General features: G+C 43.8%; 3 protein-coding genes and 1 long non-coding RNA gene across 7 annotated transcripts in view; 2 read left to right on the top strand and 2 right to left on the bottom strand.

Annotated features, from left to right (window-relative positions):
- The window catches only part of usp34 (ubiquitin specific peptidase 34), a 32024-nt gene extending 27425 nt beyond the window's left edge, over positions 1–4599 (top strand). For all 4 annotated transcript variants that reach the window (XM_062564783.1, XM_062564785.1, XM_062564784.1 and 1 more), the window contains exons 66-77: positions 69–226; positions 302–380; positions 701–827; positions 923–1030; positions 1240–1344; positions 1422–1546; positions 1647–1770; positions 1857–1936; positions 2039–2179; positions 2505–2645; positions 2724–2880; positions 2971–4599. In XM_062564783.1, coding sequence (XP_062420767.1) covers positions 69–226; positions 302–380; positions 701–827; positions 923–1030; positions 1240–1344; positions 1422–1546; positions 1647–1770; positions 1857–1936; positions 2039–2179; positions 2505–2645; positions 2724–2880; positions 2971–3701 — 2076 coding nt within the window. In that variant the 3' untranslated portion in view covers positions 3702–4599. The remainder of the gene's footprint in view (positions 1–68; positions 227–301; positions 381–700; positions 828–922; positions 1031–1239; positions 1345–1421; positions 1547–1646; positions 1771–1856; positions 1937–2038; positions 2180–2504; positions 2646–2723; positions 2881–2970) is intronic.
- Positions 4600–5368: 769 nt separating this feature from the next.
- Positions 5369–16025, bottom strand: part of LOC134102930 (B-cell receptor CD22-like) — a 38245-nt gene continuing 27588 nt past the window's right edge. Inside the window, exons 3-9 of the mRNA XM_062564624.1 lie at positions 15409–15756; positions 15085–15300; positions 6585–6845; positions 6372–6465; positions 6212–6269; positions 5796–5864; positions 5369–5704 (exon numbers count right to left, since the gene is read on the bottom strand). Of these exons, the coding sequence (XP_062420608.1) occupies positions 5618–5704; positions 5796–5864; positions 6212–6269; positions 6372–6465; positions 6585–6845; positions 15085–15300; positions 15409–15756 (1133 nt within the window). The 3' untranslated portion in view covers positions 5369–5617. The remainder of the gene's footprint in view (positions 5705–5795; positions 5865–6211; positions 6270–6371; positions 6466–6584; positions 6846–15084; positions 15301–15408; positions 15757–16025) is intronic.
- LOC134132766 (uncharacterized) lies at positions 7342–9603 on the top strand. The gene is made up of 6 exons (XR_009956960.1): positions 7342–7856; positions 7974–8107; positions 8305–8452; positions 8546–8792; positions 8879–9149; positions 9468–9603. It is a non-coding gene; the product is annotated as an uncharacterized LOC134132766 (long non-coding RNA).
- LOC134132765 (G2/M phase-specific E3 ubiquitin-protein ligase-like) lies at positions 10177–14396 on the bottom strand. Its single transcript, XM_062564733.1, has 11 exons — positions 14222–14396; positions 13750–13956; positions 13340–13578; positions 13143–13243; positions 12313–12507; positions 11907–11993; positions 11333–11586; positions 11126–11251; positions 10766–10906; positions 10488–10596; positions 10177–10388 (listed from the first exon to the last, which is right to left on the bottom strand). The coding sequence occupies exons 4-11, from the start codon at positions 13144–13146 to the stop codon at positions 10177–10179; spliced, it is 1128 nt and encodes a 375-aa protein (XP_062420717.1). The 5' UTR covers positions 13147–13243; positions 13340–13578; positions 13750–13956; positions 14222–14396.

Here is a 16025-nt window from a genome sequence, read left to right on the forward strand (position 1 = left end):
CTGAAATATTTAGTTTTGAATGTGGAGAACCACAGTGAGGTTAAAGTGTGTGTGTGTGTGTGTTGCAGGCGGTGGAGGAGCTCTTCAACCTGATGCAGCTGTTCGTGGCGCAGCGCGCCGACATGAGAGAAGAAGAGCTGGAGGACGTCAAACAGTTCAAGAAAACCACCATCAGCTGCTACCTGCGCTGCCTGGACGGCCGGTCCTGCTGGACCACGCTCATCAGGTGAGGACACACACACACACACACACACACACTGTGAACATGTGCACTGACCCGTGGCTCTGCTGCTCCTCTCAGTGCCTTCAGGGTTCTGCTGGAGAACGACGAGGACCGACTGCTGGTGGTCTTCAACAGGGGACTGGTCCTCATGACCGAGGTAGGACCCCCCAAAGCATCTCTGGACGCAAGAAATCATCTCAAACCTTCTCAGCAAAATAAAATGAGACATTTATTTAAGATGGATGATATAATACATTATTTTTTTTTTTTAAGTTGCTCAGGTTCAAGAACAGAAGTCGTAGAGATAGTGAAGTCCCGTTTGTGATAATTGGTTTTTTTTGAGGAGATGATAAAGTTTGGTTGTTGGTGTCGTGGATGGTGATGGTGATGGTGATGATGGTGATGATGATGATGGTGATGATGGTGGTGATGATGATGATGATGATGATGGTGAGGCTCTGGCTCTGCTCTCTCCAGTCCTTCAACACGCTGCACATGATGTACCACGAGGCCACGGCGTGCCACGTCACCGGAGACCTGGTGGAGCTGCTCTCCATCTTCCTCTCCGTCCTCAAGGCCACGCGGCCGTACCTGCAGCGCAAAGGTCTCCCTCAACAGAGACTCTGACTCCAGACTTGTGTGTGAGCCGTGTTCTCCTCGCTGTGCTGAGCACATGTTTGTGTGTGTGTTGTCATCCAGATGTGAAGCAGGCTCTGATCCAGTGGCAGGAGAGGATCGACTTTGCCCACAAGCTGCTCACACTCCTCAACTCCTACAGCCCCCCCGAGCTCCGCAACGCCTGCCTGGGTAACACACACACACACACACACGCACGCACACACGCACACACACACGCACACACACACACACACACACACACGCTTTAGTTTTTATGAAGATGTGTTTTAATGTAAATAATTATAATTGGCGTTTCTGACTATTTTCATTGGTTACGGAGTCCTTCTTTGAAGCATTTCTTGCTCTAATGTCGGGGCTCTTTGCTCTGGTCCCTGCAGACGTCCTGAAGGAACTCGTCCTGCTGAGTCCTCACGACTTCCTGCACACGCTGGTTCCCTTCCTGCAGCACAACCACTGCACCTACCACCACAGCAACATCCCCAGTGAGTCTCCGCCTCCTCGGGGCTTAGAAGAAGCATTTCATCCGCTTCCAACCTCATTTCAATGTGCTGGTCCACAGTGTCCTTCGGTCCTTACCTGCCCTGCAGAGAGAACATGAAGCTGATGGGAGCCAAGAACAACATCCGACCTCCGAGGCCGGAGCTCAACATGTGTCTGCTGCCGTCCATGGTGGAGAGCAGCAAGGTGGGATCAGCTGACCCTCACCTGCCTCCTCTCACCTGCAGGAGCCCGATGCTTGGTGGTAAACCCTGTGTGTGTGTGTGTGTGTGTGTGTGTCTCTCAGGGTAAAGACGAGGTGTACGACCGGATGCTGCTGGATTACTTCCTGTCCTACCACCAGTTCAGCCACCTGCTGTGTCGCGTCGCCATCAACTGCGAGAAATTCACGGACACGCTGGTCAAACTGAGTACGTGTGACTCGCTGGTAAACACACACACACACACACACACACACCTGGGTGTAAGGTATTCACACCTGCCCTCTGTCCCTCAGGTGTGCTGATAGCGTACGAGGGGCTCCCTCTTCACCTCGCCATCTTCCCCAAACTGTGGACGGAGCTCTGTCAGTCTCAGGTTGGTCCCTCTTTGAACCCACCAGGCGAATGATGTGGTGGGGTCACTCGTGTGGTTTCCCCCCCCCCGCGCTGATGGAGTTTTCCCTCGTTGCTCCTCCAGTCCGTTCTGGCTAAAACGTGCGTGAAGCTGCTCTGCGAGGATCCGGTCTTCAGCGAGTACATCAAGTGCATCCTGATGGACGAGAGGACGTTCCTCAACAACAACGTGGCCTACTCCTTCCTCACCTGCTTCCTGCACAAGGTACCTAAATAAAGCTGTAAACACCCACGTTTCTGTGGAAGTTATTTTATTTGATCATTTAAACATATTTAGCATCGTTAATTAGTGCTGTTTCCATCTAATTCATGACTTTAAGCACCAGTGTAGAATTTAGGGGGATTTGTTGTCTGTTTGACTCTAAATGGGGGGAATAAATCAAGACAAAGACCAGAGGAGTCGCCCCCTTGTGGTCACTACAGAGAATGCAGGTCTTAAGATCAGCCTCTCGTGTCTGATCTTCATATTGCAACAATAACCTGCCTGTCCAGAGGTGGTCACCATAGCAACGTGTGTGTGGCGCTCCCAGGTCCAGGTGCTGTCCGGCCCCAGCTGCTCCAACCTGATCGGCGTCCTGGTGACCAACCTGCTGAGCGAGCAGAGCAGCCTGCAGCCCGAGCTGGCGGCTCACCGGCCGGAGCTCAGCAAGACCAGCGGCCTGCTGAACGGGGTACGCACGCCGCCACGGGACGCCACTTCCTGTTCCACCCCCCAGGACTCACTGCCTCTCTCTCTCTCTGCTCATCAGGACCTCAGGGCCTTGCTGCTGCTGCTGTCCGTCCAGCCCCCCCACACCGTGGACCCGGCGCTCTGCCCGGCCCTGCAGGAGCTGCTGGCTCGCTGCCGCGTGTGCGTCCAGCGGCGCAGCGCCCTGGAGCTGGAGGCCAAGGACCAGAAGGCCAAAGGTAACGGCGCCCGCATGCACAAATGTATGCATACATTTTGATGACATCACAGATTCTTTATTAATGTGTGTGTGTGTGTGGGGGGGTCAGCTGAGGACGAGGGGGCGACCCCGGTGAAGCGGCGGCGGGTGAGCAGCGACGACGACAGAGCCGGCGAAGCGGTGGCGGCGGCGCTCTGCGTGGCCTCCACCTCGTCCTCCTCGGCTTCGTCCCTCCCGCCCTGCGGCGAGCCGAAGCCCGACCACCAGGAGGCGCTGACGCCCGCCAGCACCTCCGACACGGAGACGCGAGACTCCTCATCGCTGATCGACCCGGGAACCGAGCAGGACCCGCCCTCTCCTGACCCCCCCCGAAACCTGGACTCCTCCCCCAAAGAGGAGAAAATGGAGGCGTCTTCCTCCTCCTCCTCCTCCTCCTCGTTCTCCTCCTCGTCTTCCCTGCTGCAGGAGGCGGGCGAGGGCTTCGCGCAGGGGGAGGAGCCTGAGCCGCTGGGACACGCGATGGCAGGTGGGGAGGAGGGGGAGGAGCTGCGGGAGGGGAGGAGGGGTGAGGTGACGTCGGAGGAGGTGAAGGATGAGAAAGGGGCGGGCTCTAAGAGCAGCAGCAGCTCGGCCCCGCCCCCCTCAGAGGACGCTGCCTTCCCATCGCCTTCTGGGCTGGTGGGGGAGGGGCCAGAGGGCTGCAGTGGCCACGCCTCCTCCTCGCAGGCGATCCCAAGCGCCACCCCCCCACCTGACATGCTGGACATGCTCTACAGGACGGTGGAAGCCACCATCGCCATAGTTACCAAACTGTCGGTTAAGGGCCCGCCCCCTTCATGACATCATCAACTCACAGCCGCCATGAGATCTTTTGTTTTTGTCCTGGTTGGAGATCAGAATTCTTCTTCTGCTGTTTGTGTGCTGCTGTCCTTCTGCTGATGTTCAGTCGGTTGGTTCTTCAGCTCGCCCCCCCCCCCCCCCCCCCCTCAGACCACTAAAGAAGACGAGCAGAGAGTCGTACAAGCTACAGCACATTTCTTTCAAAGGGCGAAAAAAGGCCGTTTTTTGTTTTTATTTGTGTGTTTTATACTGATTTGAATTAGTTTTTATTTGTTTGAGGTTTGCTGTAACGGGGAAAGCTTTACAGAACTTTGGTCCGTATGTAATTTAATTTTATTGCATTTTTACTGTGTATAAAAATGGTCGTCCTCGGTGCCAGTTTTGTACTTATTGAACAAGGCTGAAGAAAGTTGCCTTGACTTCTTCTGTGGTTTAAATATCCAGAAACTAAGTTTACCTGTAAATTAAGAGAACCACAAGAAACTTGATTCTGTAAAGAATCCTCTCTAGTCATTGCCTGAAGGTGTATATGAAATCTATATATAGATCTATATATATAAATATCTTTATATATATATGAATATATAAAAGCGGTGCTTTATTTGACTGGTTGTAATAAAGCCCCCCCCATGTTGGACCAGCTGGAGCTTTTTTTTTCTTTACTGAAGTACATTCCATAATCTCTTGTTTACTTTTGCTTCTTCTGCTGTGTTCTGATTTTATTTTACTAGAGAATAAATGAATAAAAGCAGTTTTAATATGAAGAATGATGCGCTGAAGTCGTGTGGAGCTGTGAAGTTCTTTTTCTTTTCTTCCTTCAAACGGATGTTTGTAAAATGGTTTTTAGGAGACGTACGGAAAGTCAAAAGGATCAAAAAGCTTCATTTGAACGTAAGTAAAGGACCATTTTATTATTTAATCGAGTTACAATTATGGACCTTTTTATTTTGCATTATTCTGTCCCTATTTTATGGCATTTTATGACATACTTAACCATCCTCCTTTTGACGCGATACAATTTCATTTTGCAGACATAGAATACTATTATGACTAGTTACACAGTGGCTTTTAACAATGGATCTAATTGAAATGACATGTTCTACTAAGAAGTTCATCTCCAATGAATGACAGTGAACCCTCACCGTTCTCTTACTACCTGTTTCTTCATCTCCTGCCTCGATTTCATCCTTCTCTGTTGCTTCATTCTCTGTTGGTCTTTCATTTGCTCCTCTTTGCTCTTCTCCACTCTTTGGTCCTCTCACCAGCCTCCTCCCTCTTTCTTCTCTCTCTATTGGACCTCCTGGGGCTTCTCCTCTCTCTGTGCTCTCTGACTTGTGGGGCTGAGGACACCAGTTATGGAGCCTACCGACTCCACTGAGAAGGTGAAGGAACACTCGTGTACCTTTGTCACCATGAAGGGTTTGATTCCCATTGAGATCAGACTTGTTTTCAGATAATCCATGTTTCCAGTGTATTTGGCTTACAGGGTGTTGTACACCTTTCATGACCTAAATAAGGTGAGGATGAAGTATATTTACATGGAAGCAGGGAGGCTGCTTGTTACCTGCATCCTCGTCTTTGAAAGCACGTTATTAACAGTGTTAAAATACATTTTACTTCTGTCCTTTGTGCTTTAATCACATGAAGAAAGACAGAAAAGATGGTGATCAGTATTTGTTAAAGGCAATTTATTGCATTTCAATTAAATCATGGACACAAGTACCAACACAGGTATAATTAAAGCATCATGAATATTCTGCTAAGAGCCACTGGTTCTGTTGTTTAAGGCAAGTTTATCTATGAAACACATTTCAGCAACAATGAAAATCAAAGTTCTCCACCGATACAAGTCATAAAAAAGAACATTTAAAATAAGAACAGCGATTGAAGAGCAAAGAGAATGAAATAAAAAGACCTCAGATAATAACTGGTGGTTCTGAAGGGAAATATGTCCACTTGTTCCTGTCTCCGTCCAGGTGAGTCTCCCTCTGGTTCCACTGCATCTGAAGAAGATCACATGACGTTATTCCTCAGAAATGGAAGCAGGAAGTAGTTTTGAGTTGCAGCAGACTGACACCTGGCTGACCTTCACACCTGGTCTTCCTGCTCCTCTGGGTCTTCTCTCTGTGCTGAGAGGTTCTCATACTCAGGATGAAGGTCCATCTGATGGAGAGAACATGAGAGTCAAAGACCTCAGAGAAGCAGTTCAGATACAAGCGACCCTCGGTTAAGCCCCTCCCCCAACGCACACTGTGCATTCCTACGTTAGCAACCGTAACCAAGGACAAGAGGACTGAGTTTAGAGGGTTGATGTCAGTTATGGATTAAACATTGTGGAAGACTTCACTCACAGCTGAATCCATCAAAGAAAGAAATGTGCTGAATAAATATTGGTGGTTCAAAAGGAGAAAGATGTCAGTGATCAAGTTACTAATCAATTATCTTCATGACTTAATAACAACAGACGATGTCCCTTTGGTGGGTTCTGTCTCTGAGGACAAATGTCTCACCTCCACAGCCTCTCTGGGCTCATGTGGTTCAGTGGTGGAGCTCACAGCTTTCTTCTTCCTGCATTCAATCATAAAACACACAAATACACAAATACATTCAACATTTATCTGAACTAGTAGTGAGTAAAAGCTCAGTGAGGATGAGTTCTAGATGTTTCACCTCATCCACAGACAGAAGACAAGCAGAATCATCGGATTCAGAACCAGCAGAGTCCACCTGGTGATGTTTATTATCATTGTTGTTGTATCTCCACCTGGAGACACACAGTTATTAGACAAACAGCACGTTACCCCATCAGAAGGATTTGATCCATGAATAAAGGTGCAGGGAGATGTTTGTTAGTCACATGATTCATGTCATGGAGAAACTCACCTGAAGAAGTAATCTGAAGTAAGGTGGAGGTACTACGTCCCATCTCGTTCTGGGCTTCACAGTAATAATTCCCACTGTGTTCAGCTCTGAAGTCAGTGATGGTGAACATCTGTCCTGATGCTCGTGGTGAGTCTTCATGCTCCTTGTACCAGGTGTAGTTAGCTGCTGGGTTAGCATCAGTGCTACAGGTCAGATTCACTGAATCACCCTCCATCATCTCAGCAGAGGGACTCACTGACACAGAGGGACGCTGTGGACCATCTGGAGGAGACATGAATAAACACACTAAGAGGTTAGAAGATGTCAGTGTAGATAGTTGATCCTTTGAATGAATACTTGTGTGTCTTTCTCTATTCTTCATCACAGCAGGTGTCACAGGTGAGACTCCTGCTGGTGTAAAGTGACAATAAGCAGCCTTTAATCCTTTGTAATGTTCATATCTCCACACATTCTTCTCTTTAGATGCTGCTTGTGTCCTTAGCTGAGTCTGTCCTCTCACTTCTAGTTGTTGGAGGAGTTCTTGATGGTTTCCTCCACCCAGCTGACACATCACTTCTACTTCTGTTCTGGAAGAATTCACTTGAGTCTTTATGAACATCATATTATTCTGTCTGGTAATAGTTTATATTTGAGTTTTTATTAATAACAGAATGACATCAATAAGCAGCTTTGTGTACTTTAACATTTAGACTCCAGTGTGTTTACTATGGAGGACTAAAAGTGCCACAATTAAATAAATAAATACACAATCAAATAATTACATAAATGTGTCATTTATTAATTAAAATTGGAATTAAATACATAAATGTGTACTTGAATGTGTCATTAATTAATTAAAATACAGATTCATTTAATGTAAAATACATATATAACTATTTCACTATTTACATTTACATTTCATGATCCTGCGTTGCAGCGCTTCATGAATTACTTAAAACTGTCAAACTGACCCATCAAAGTCAGTGGGCGGGGCTAACGCGAATCTAGTCTGATCCATTGCTTTGGTCTGAAGTAGAGTACCTGGATTGAAACATGGAGGATCTCCGTGAACTTTCCAGGGAGTTGGTGAGAGACATTTTAAACTTAGCAGAGGATGTAGAAGCAGGACCTGCTGAATCAGAGCATGTAGCTAGTAAAGCAGAGGAACTTATTGAAGTTGTTGGAGTCATTTCCGCACTTTCCGACGAAGATATCGACCACAGAGTGATCTGTAGCGATGTTCGGAGTGTCAAAAAGGACTATCAAGAGGCGCATGCAACAATACAGTTTAAGGTATTTACACTAAATTCATAAAGTTTCTGTTTATGAATTGCTGCTCTCATACACTCTGAAAGAATATGGCGTTTAAGGTAACATTACTTGATGTTGTGTTTTTTTTTGTTTCTACAGAAAAACCGATCTCTATTCAGCTGTGAATGATGAGGAGTTGGACCATATTGTAAGTGAAATTCACAGAAGTCATCCAAACACCGGCTACAAGCTAATGCGTGGTCACCTGAATGCAAGAGGTGTGCGTGTTCCAAGTGAGTATAATAATATGGGCATTATTTAAATGTATTTTTAATTTGGAGCTCTGCCCTTTTGAAAGGTGAAGGAAGCCTGCTTAAAGACATCGCCTCTGAGATGTAGAATGTGTATAATAGGAGAGAAACGCATTTCACACAAGAAACACAATATCTGACAGTAATATTCTGAGCTGTCCGGATGTTCCTCTCCTCAGTCTCAAGACTGCAAGAGTCTTTACGCAGAGTAGATGCAGAGGGAGTCCACATGAGACGTCTGAGGCTGCGTGTATTAAGGCGACGGCAGTATTTTGTTCCTGGCCCAAACTCTTTGTGGCATATAGATGGCCACCATAAGCTCATCAGGTAAGTGATATTAGCAGATAAACAATGCATCGTTCTAGATGTTTCATTACAATTTTATTTACAATAAAGTATCTTTTCATGTGTTTGCAACAGGTGGAGATTTGTTGTCCACGGTGGGGTGGATGGATTCAGTCGTTTAGTGGTCTACCTGACTGGCTGGCAATAACAGAGCTCATACGGTCTTACAGAGCTTTATCGCCGCTGTTGAGCAGTATGGGCTGCCATCAAGGGTACGGTCTGATAAAGGGGGGGAGAATGCAGATGTAGCAGAATTCATGATCAGAAGCAGAGGTACCGACAGGAATTCACACATCACAGGCAGAAGTGTCCACAATCAGCGGTAAAGAAATGTGTTTGGCAACTAGGCTCACACAACTAACATACGTCACATAAATTAACAATTTGTCAATTTTATCCTAAACACAGAATAGAGAGGATGTGGAGAGATGTTTATGAACATGCCCTGGACCTCTTCTATCAGATCTTTACTTCATTGGAAGATCAGGGAACACTGAATCCAGACAATGAAGTCCATCTTTTCGCTCTGCACCGGATTTTCCTTCCACTGGTCCAGCAAAGCCTAGACTCTTTTCGCGACGCTTGGAACTTTCACGGTCTGAGAACTGAAAGGAATCAGTCACCACAGCAACTCTGGAGAAGATACAGAGAGCAAGGCCCTGAGGAGGATCCTACTGAGGTTAACAATCAACTTTAAACACGTTTTAAAAGTGTTTCCCCAAAGGAATTATGGGAGGAATTTTTTTTTTTGATAAATGTGGTACTTTAAAATGGAGCATTTACTATAGATTATTGTCTTTAGAATCTCCCAAGCTTTTAAAGATCAACCTGTGAGCTGTAGTTTCTACAGTGCATACTACAGCTGTATTATTTTACAAAGCTGATTTTAATAACTAACAATTTCTCACTGACTTGGTGACCAAAAATAACAATCTTGCATAAGGACATGTCAAACTATTTTTAAGCACAAGTTTGATTATGCTTGTCATCTATTCAGATTTCTGAAGAGTATGGGATCGACTGGAACGGACCTCACGGCCTTCATGGAGGCACTGTATCAGTCCCTGAGGTTCAGCTGGCCCGTGAGCTCTCAGATGAAGAGGTTGCAATTTTGCCAGCTCCAGGAGTTTCTGTTACTGATGCGCTTAGATTATATGTAGAGACTGTGGAAGTGTTATCAAGAATCTTAGACTGATGTCCAAGCCATGTTTTTATTTGTTGTGTTAGAACCAGCAGTCAAAAACTGAAAGTTTGCTTTCCTTTTAAAAGAAATATATATGCAGAATAAAAAAAATGAATAACAAAAGGTCAACTACTGCACAGTGTGTTAATCTAAGTTTTCAAAGACTCTGAACAGTGTAGGCATTGACATTAGGGCTGGGCAATATGGAGAAAATCAAATATCACAATATTTTTGACCAAACACCTCAATGACGATATTGTATGGTTGACAATTGATTCAGTCACAAAATATCTTCCACCTTTAAATTTCTGATAAATAACCATCATAATGTGGATATAATGACTAAGTGGTTAAAGGCAAATACTAGAACAGTCTGGTAAATTCAGAAAATTACACTTTACTGTAATGCAGCCTTTGAAACCAGGAAAAGACTGAACTTACCATGTAACATTACATGTCAAAATTACGATAGATATAATATTGAAATATTACCCAGCCCTAATTGACATCTGTCTGAACAAACTTAAACCAGCCCAAATCCAGTACTTTTTATAGCAGCGACAAGTGCTTTCTCAAAGTCCATGTAGATTTTGAAATGAGCTGGCAGCTTTAGGGTTTCAAAGCATGTGGAGGACGTAGGAAGGGTTCCCCCAGAAATCTCCACTATCAATTCAGGAGGAAGCATCTCCCAGCCAACCCAGAATGTCAGCAGCTGGGCCAGGGTACCTGATGAAGCTAAAAGTCATACAATGGATTGAACACATTTAGTTCAACTTAATTTCATATCTATCCATGAGACAGAAGCATTTGTAAAAAGAGAAATAAGGTTTATACCTGTTTCAATGAACATCCTTAAAAAGCCAGTGATGCGGCAGGTGGTGTCCAAGTCAAAGTCTTCATCATCACTGTCCTCAACTGGCCATGTGATTTTTTCTAGGAGCATCTTAAAGAAAAGAAAAATTGTAATTTAAAAAAAGGGAGAACTTATTTTTTTGGTGAAGGACTATGCAGATCACATTTTTGGAAAATGGAAAAATAGCCAGCTCAGTCATTGAAAATAGACGTAAAATTCATCAAGTTAAGTCACAAATATAACTAAATTACTGACTTACCTGGGGTGTGAACTGCATTTCAGCCATTTTGGGGAAAAGAAGTGGGACAACATCTGGCCTAGATGTCAGCAGGGGCCATACCATCACATCTTTCAGTCCCTTTCTCAACTGTTTAATTTGGCGCATGGTCCTCCCAACGACCTAAGAGACAGACCGACCCATATTACAGCCCAAATCCTTAACCCAAATTTGTTGACAAAGTAGAAAAAATGTTAATAAAAGCACAATAAAGTGCCTTAAAAAATCCATTTAAACTCTAGTACTTAAACTCTTGTGTTAACATTAACAAGTCAGGGTTCAGAATACATTCCATAATTTCAACAAGTACAGCAATGGATTCTGTCACCAGCAGGAACTCACTGCATGGAGTAGAAGTTTATTATGTAGCCATCTCCGATTTGTTTTGGTGACTGCCGGAAGATCCCAAGACATGGAAAGATCTGAAACTGTGTCTTTCTGTTCCGGTGTAAGTTCTTCATGTTCAAGCTAGAATAAGGACCATACCATGTATTATATCAGCCCAAGCAATATTTTTTTTACATGGCAAAGTTTTTTTAGGTTACATACCAGTTCTATGATGCTCCTGATGTGCAGATCAGGACAGTCTTTAACAACAACAGTAGCCATTTCAGGGTCCCCATTGAAGAGTACATGAATTACAGCAGGACTTAATCCTGTGACATGGGGACCGTCATGCAGAAAGGTGTGGGCCAACATCCTTCCTGCAACCCGGAAGAGGTTGCTTTCAATAAGTGCCTCTGATGCTGCTGGAACAAGATGGTCAGGTTCACCCTCAAATAGCAGTGTTCGGCCCATTCCTCCTGTAAAGTACCAAGAGAGCAAGGAATAAAGTCACCACAATTAACCTCTTAAATACATAAAATTACATCATACTAGTGCAGTGCCCGTTGAAAATGTGCCTGTTTGGAACGGGCGATTACTTGGCCTGTGTTATTGCTGCTTGTAGAATTCACTTAAACCAAATTGTAGCCTACTCCAAAATGACCCCAAACTACTACAAATGCAACCCCCCTGTATACCCCACTACCGATTTACCTGACACAAAACATTGCCCACCGACCCTCCGCTAAACAACACATATCTGCGTTCATCAACCACCAGAACGTGTGCGTGTACTTACCAAGATCTAGACTGAATCCAAACTGGAGTTTGGATATGATTGTTGTCATAAAGTACCGCATCACTCCCTCTCCGATAGCAACATCACCTGAAATTAAATACTGATAATAACACAGTGGAAAAAAGTGGCCGACAAATACAGGTAACTGAATTAGCTAACATTTAACAAACAAGGGAGAAAAATAGTCAAAATTCTATTGGCTGTAATTCTAGAACAGCATCCTTAATATTGATTATTCCAGATAAGAGTATATTGTGCACAATATTCACATACATAACATTTTTTATCAATTATATAATTTTGTGCATTTCATTGTCCCATTTTCCAATGGGACAATTCCATATATGCTACTTGAGTGGTATAAACTGTACTGATGTATTTATATTATAAACTTTATATTACTTACCAACCAGAGTACAATGAAGTGGACATGCCCATTCTTGCTGCTGTTTATAGAATAAGAGAAGCTCCCGTTCCCGGTCCTCTTCAGACTCCCTTACATCCATCTTCATTCTAAGTGGTTTCCCAGTTGCATGTTCCCTTAGCAGATTCTCTTTGAAAACTTTGGCAGCTTGAGTGGGTTCTTTAATAAGCTTCCATTCTAAACAAAAGACAACAAAGTTATCTATTCCAGAGACATATGAGTTGGCATGTTACCTGCATACACAGATACCCTCTCACTCTACAGAACAGGAGATCAGTTTTATCACTGATAAAACGCGAGACCCAACAGCTTACAAATCTGTCACAACGCTGAGTTGACATAAAAAGGCATTCAACAAAAACTAAATATTAGAAAAATAGAAAAACCCAGGTGCATGTTATTAATTGCCTGTAACTGTATTATCTTATCCAATTATATCTTACAAGTGTTATCTTTCTATTGACTTTTCAGTTACACACAATCTTATAGCAACACTATTGTGATGACACATACCACTGTCTGTTTCTTTGTGATCCAACTCCTCGTTAACAATCACTGCTGGTACTACTGCACTCTCGGCTGATGTTTCAGACCTCTCTGGAACACTCTCACTGACTAGGGCGGTCTCACTATCATTTTCTTCCCTTTGTTCTCCCTCTTGTTCTCTTTCTGATTCCTGCATGGGTGTCCTTGAAGTGAATACAATTGAAATGATGGTCATACTCACTTATTTGTGTGCACAACACTCCAAGAGGACATATTCCCTAAGAAAATGAATATGCTACCCTTGCATTGCTTTAGGAAGTACATACCCATTGCAGCTCAATCTGTGCAGCTTCATCTCTGAAAAGGGAACTTCCTTCCGACAAGTGATGCAGGGGATGACTGGACCAGAGGCAGGACGTGAGCTCTCCTAACAACAACAAATGGCTTTTAATTAATGATTAAAAGTCACCAGTAATCTTTGTTTTGATTATGTATTAAACTAGGTCTCTGTAAATTTATGTACACAATCTAAGGATAGATCCTGTTGAAGTGGACGTATGTAGATGGTAGCCTGTCCAATCATCGTCGATGGATCTTTCAGATAGGCAAGGGTGTATCCAGTGCTGGGACACTGAAGCAATGCAAGATTTCGACTGCGAGTCGATCCTACAAGTTTTAGAAATTCAAAGCCTCCACCTTGTTGGAGCTTCGGAAACACTTCCATCAGTTTATTTGTTATAACCATGGGATCGTGGTCATTCCCTGGAGAAAACAAAACAAAATCATAACTCACCTCACCTTAAATTAAGCAAATAAGCCTGTGATAACTATTATTCACACTATTAAAATCAATTACGTTTACATAAATGCAAATAATTTCAACGAACAGTACACACATTTTTTAGTTTTGGTAAATCCATAGTTCGCACTGACCTGAAAATGTTACTTTTTGCTCTCCAAGTCCTGAAGTAAGAAGTTCAGCTTTAAACAGTACGCTTGGAATTTTATCCGCATTGTGGTCAGCCAAACAACAGACGGTGTGTGTGTAGCTTCTTCGGCAAACTTGGACTTGTGCTGGTCGTCTCGTCATATTCCTTCTGGCTCCAATGTTATATGGCGCAAAGAGCCTTGCTACCTCCGCTGTAACACAGAAAAACGTCACCACTCAATGGTCACCAGTCAGCTAAAACAGCCTCTACTTCTATCTTGGGATGCTCAAACCAGCTAACACCATTAGCGAACTAGCTCGTTTTAAGCTCCCCCAATTAACAATGAACGTGTCACGCACGAAACATCATAATACCACATACAAATTCATTTTCGAGGCGATCTAATTTAACCCACACGTGTGTCCCGAATCATTAATTAGTAGCACACCTGGCTAACATGAAATTACTTAGCTTACCTTGGACAGGTGTACGTGATTGAGCGGCCGGTATCTGCTGTGACGGAGCCGCCGGAGCCGTTGGACTTCTGCGCAGAGCTTCCTCAATCAAATTCGCTGCTTCTCTCAGCAGCTCTGGGCAACTTTTTGACATTTTGTCCTGCACGGCGTCTCAACATTGGGGCTAGCAGGACCGCGTAATCGCCTTTATTTTTAGCCGTTGCAATGAAAGTTCTGTTTAACAGCGTATCCAAACCAACGTAGAGGTGAATAGCGCCACCAAGTGTATTGGAATGTGTTCAGTAGCTCTGCATCAATCCAGTATCTCGAATTGATTTGTCTTGACTTGATGCACAGGGTAACCAATCAGGCGTTAGGTTCCGCCTACCAACTTTTGATGGGTCAATTTGACAGTTTTAAGTAATTCATGAAGCGCTGCAACGCAGGCCCATGAAATGTAAATGTAAATAGTAAAATAGTTATATATGCATTTTACATACAATGAATCAGTATTTTAATTAATTAATGACACATTTAATTACACTTTTATGTATTTAATTCTAATTTTAATTAATTAATGACACATTTAAGTAATTATTTAATGGTGTTTTTATTTATTTCATTGTGGCCCTTTTAGTCCTCCATAGTTTACAGCTGTGATTAGAATCATATTGTTGTGTCAGTGTGTGAGTGACACTTCTACACGTAGACTGCAGGGGCCGGGGATTGAACCCGTGACCCTCTGGTCAGTGGACCACGGCTCCACCTCCTGAGGAATGTGGTGCTTCATCTTTTTGATGCCTCTAGTTTACATGCAGCGGTCTGGTGTCTCCATATGAAATGTTGTTGAAGCTCCACAGGCCAACACACTGGAGTCAACTTACACACTGCAGGAGAACGTTGACTAGAAGATCCACTTAAATCACAGGAATATCTGTCTGTAGAACCAGAGGAGACTAGAAGAGAAGATCCTGTCTGGATGTACTTTTCATTCTTGAACCAGTGGTATCCAGGATGATGAGACAGATCACAGCTGCTGTGACACCTCAGCTCCAACCTGGTAGAATTTGATCTGCTCACCTGCACCTGGAGACCTGAACCTGTGAATATTATTTATTAAACTGTCAACATTCACAGAAGACATTTATACTCTAGTTTTCTAGATGTTGAACATTTGGAGATGATTAATATGTGAATTAAAATGTTACCTGTGACAAACAAAGTGACTCCAGGTGAACCAGTATATTTCTCTCCTTTGTTTGTCCTGAATGTGAATTTGTACTCAGCTGAGTCGCTCTCTCTCAGGTTTGTGATGGTCAGATAGCAACTCTTCTTATAACATTCATACTCCACACGGTCTGAATACTCAGAGTCTGTTCTCAGATCCACAGGTTCACCATCTTTCTCTTTAGTGAACCAGAATCTGTCCTTTATATCATAGTGATTTATTCCAAGTGGGTGTGTGTAGGTACAGCTTATTTCCACTCTTGATCCTTTTACAGCACAGATCTCAGTCTGATAGTAAATCACTCCCCATCCGTCCTGACTCTGTATCACTGTAACACAGCACATCAGGAACCACAGTCACACTCAGAACAACATCACAGGACACACTCTCATTGGTAGTTTACTGAAGAGAAAAGATATGATGAGAAATATGAAAATCATTGAGTTTCTAGAAAGTAATGAAAGAGTCCACGATGTCCACATGAACTCTGCAGCTGGAAGGAACAGCGATGTATTGAACCTGTGGACTTGAAAAAGCTCAAGTTGAAGTATTAGAAGGGTTTGGTTGATGAGAAGAAGAGTGCTTTGCTCTGTGCTC

This window comes from Pungitius pungitius, chromosome 9 (genome assembly GCF_949316345.1).
Source record: "Pungitius pungitius chromosome 9, fPunPun2.1, whole genome shotgun sequence".
Classification (NCBI taxonomy): Eukaryota; Metazoa; Chordata; class Actinopteri; order Perciformes; family Gasterosteidae; genus Pungitius; species Pungitius pungitius.

Coding starts and splice junctions, on each gene's coding strand:
- LOC134132765 (XM_062564733.1), bottom strand. Junction 10,597..10,765: donor AAATGCAGTTCACACCCCAG/GTAAGTCAGTAA, acceptor CTTTTCTTTAAG/ATGCTCCTAGAAAAAATCAC. Junction 10,389..10,487: donor AAGGATGTTCATTGAAACAG/GTATAAACCTTA, acceptor TATGACTTTTAG/CTTCATCAGGTACCCTGGCC.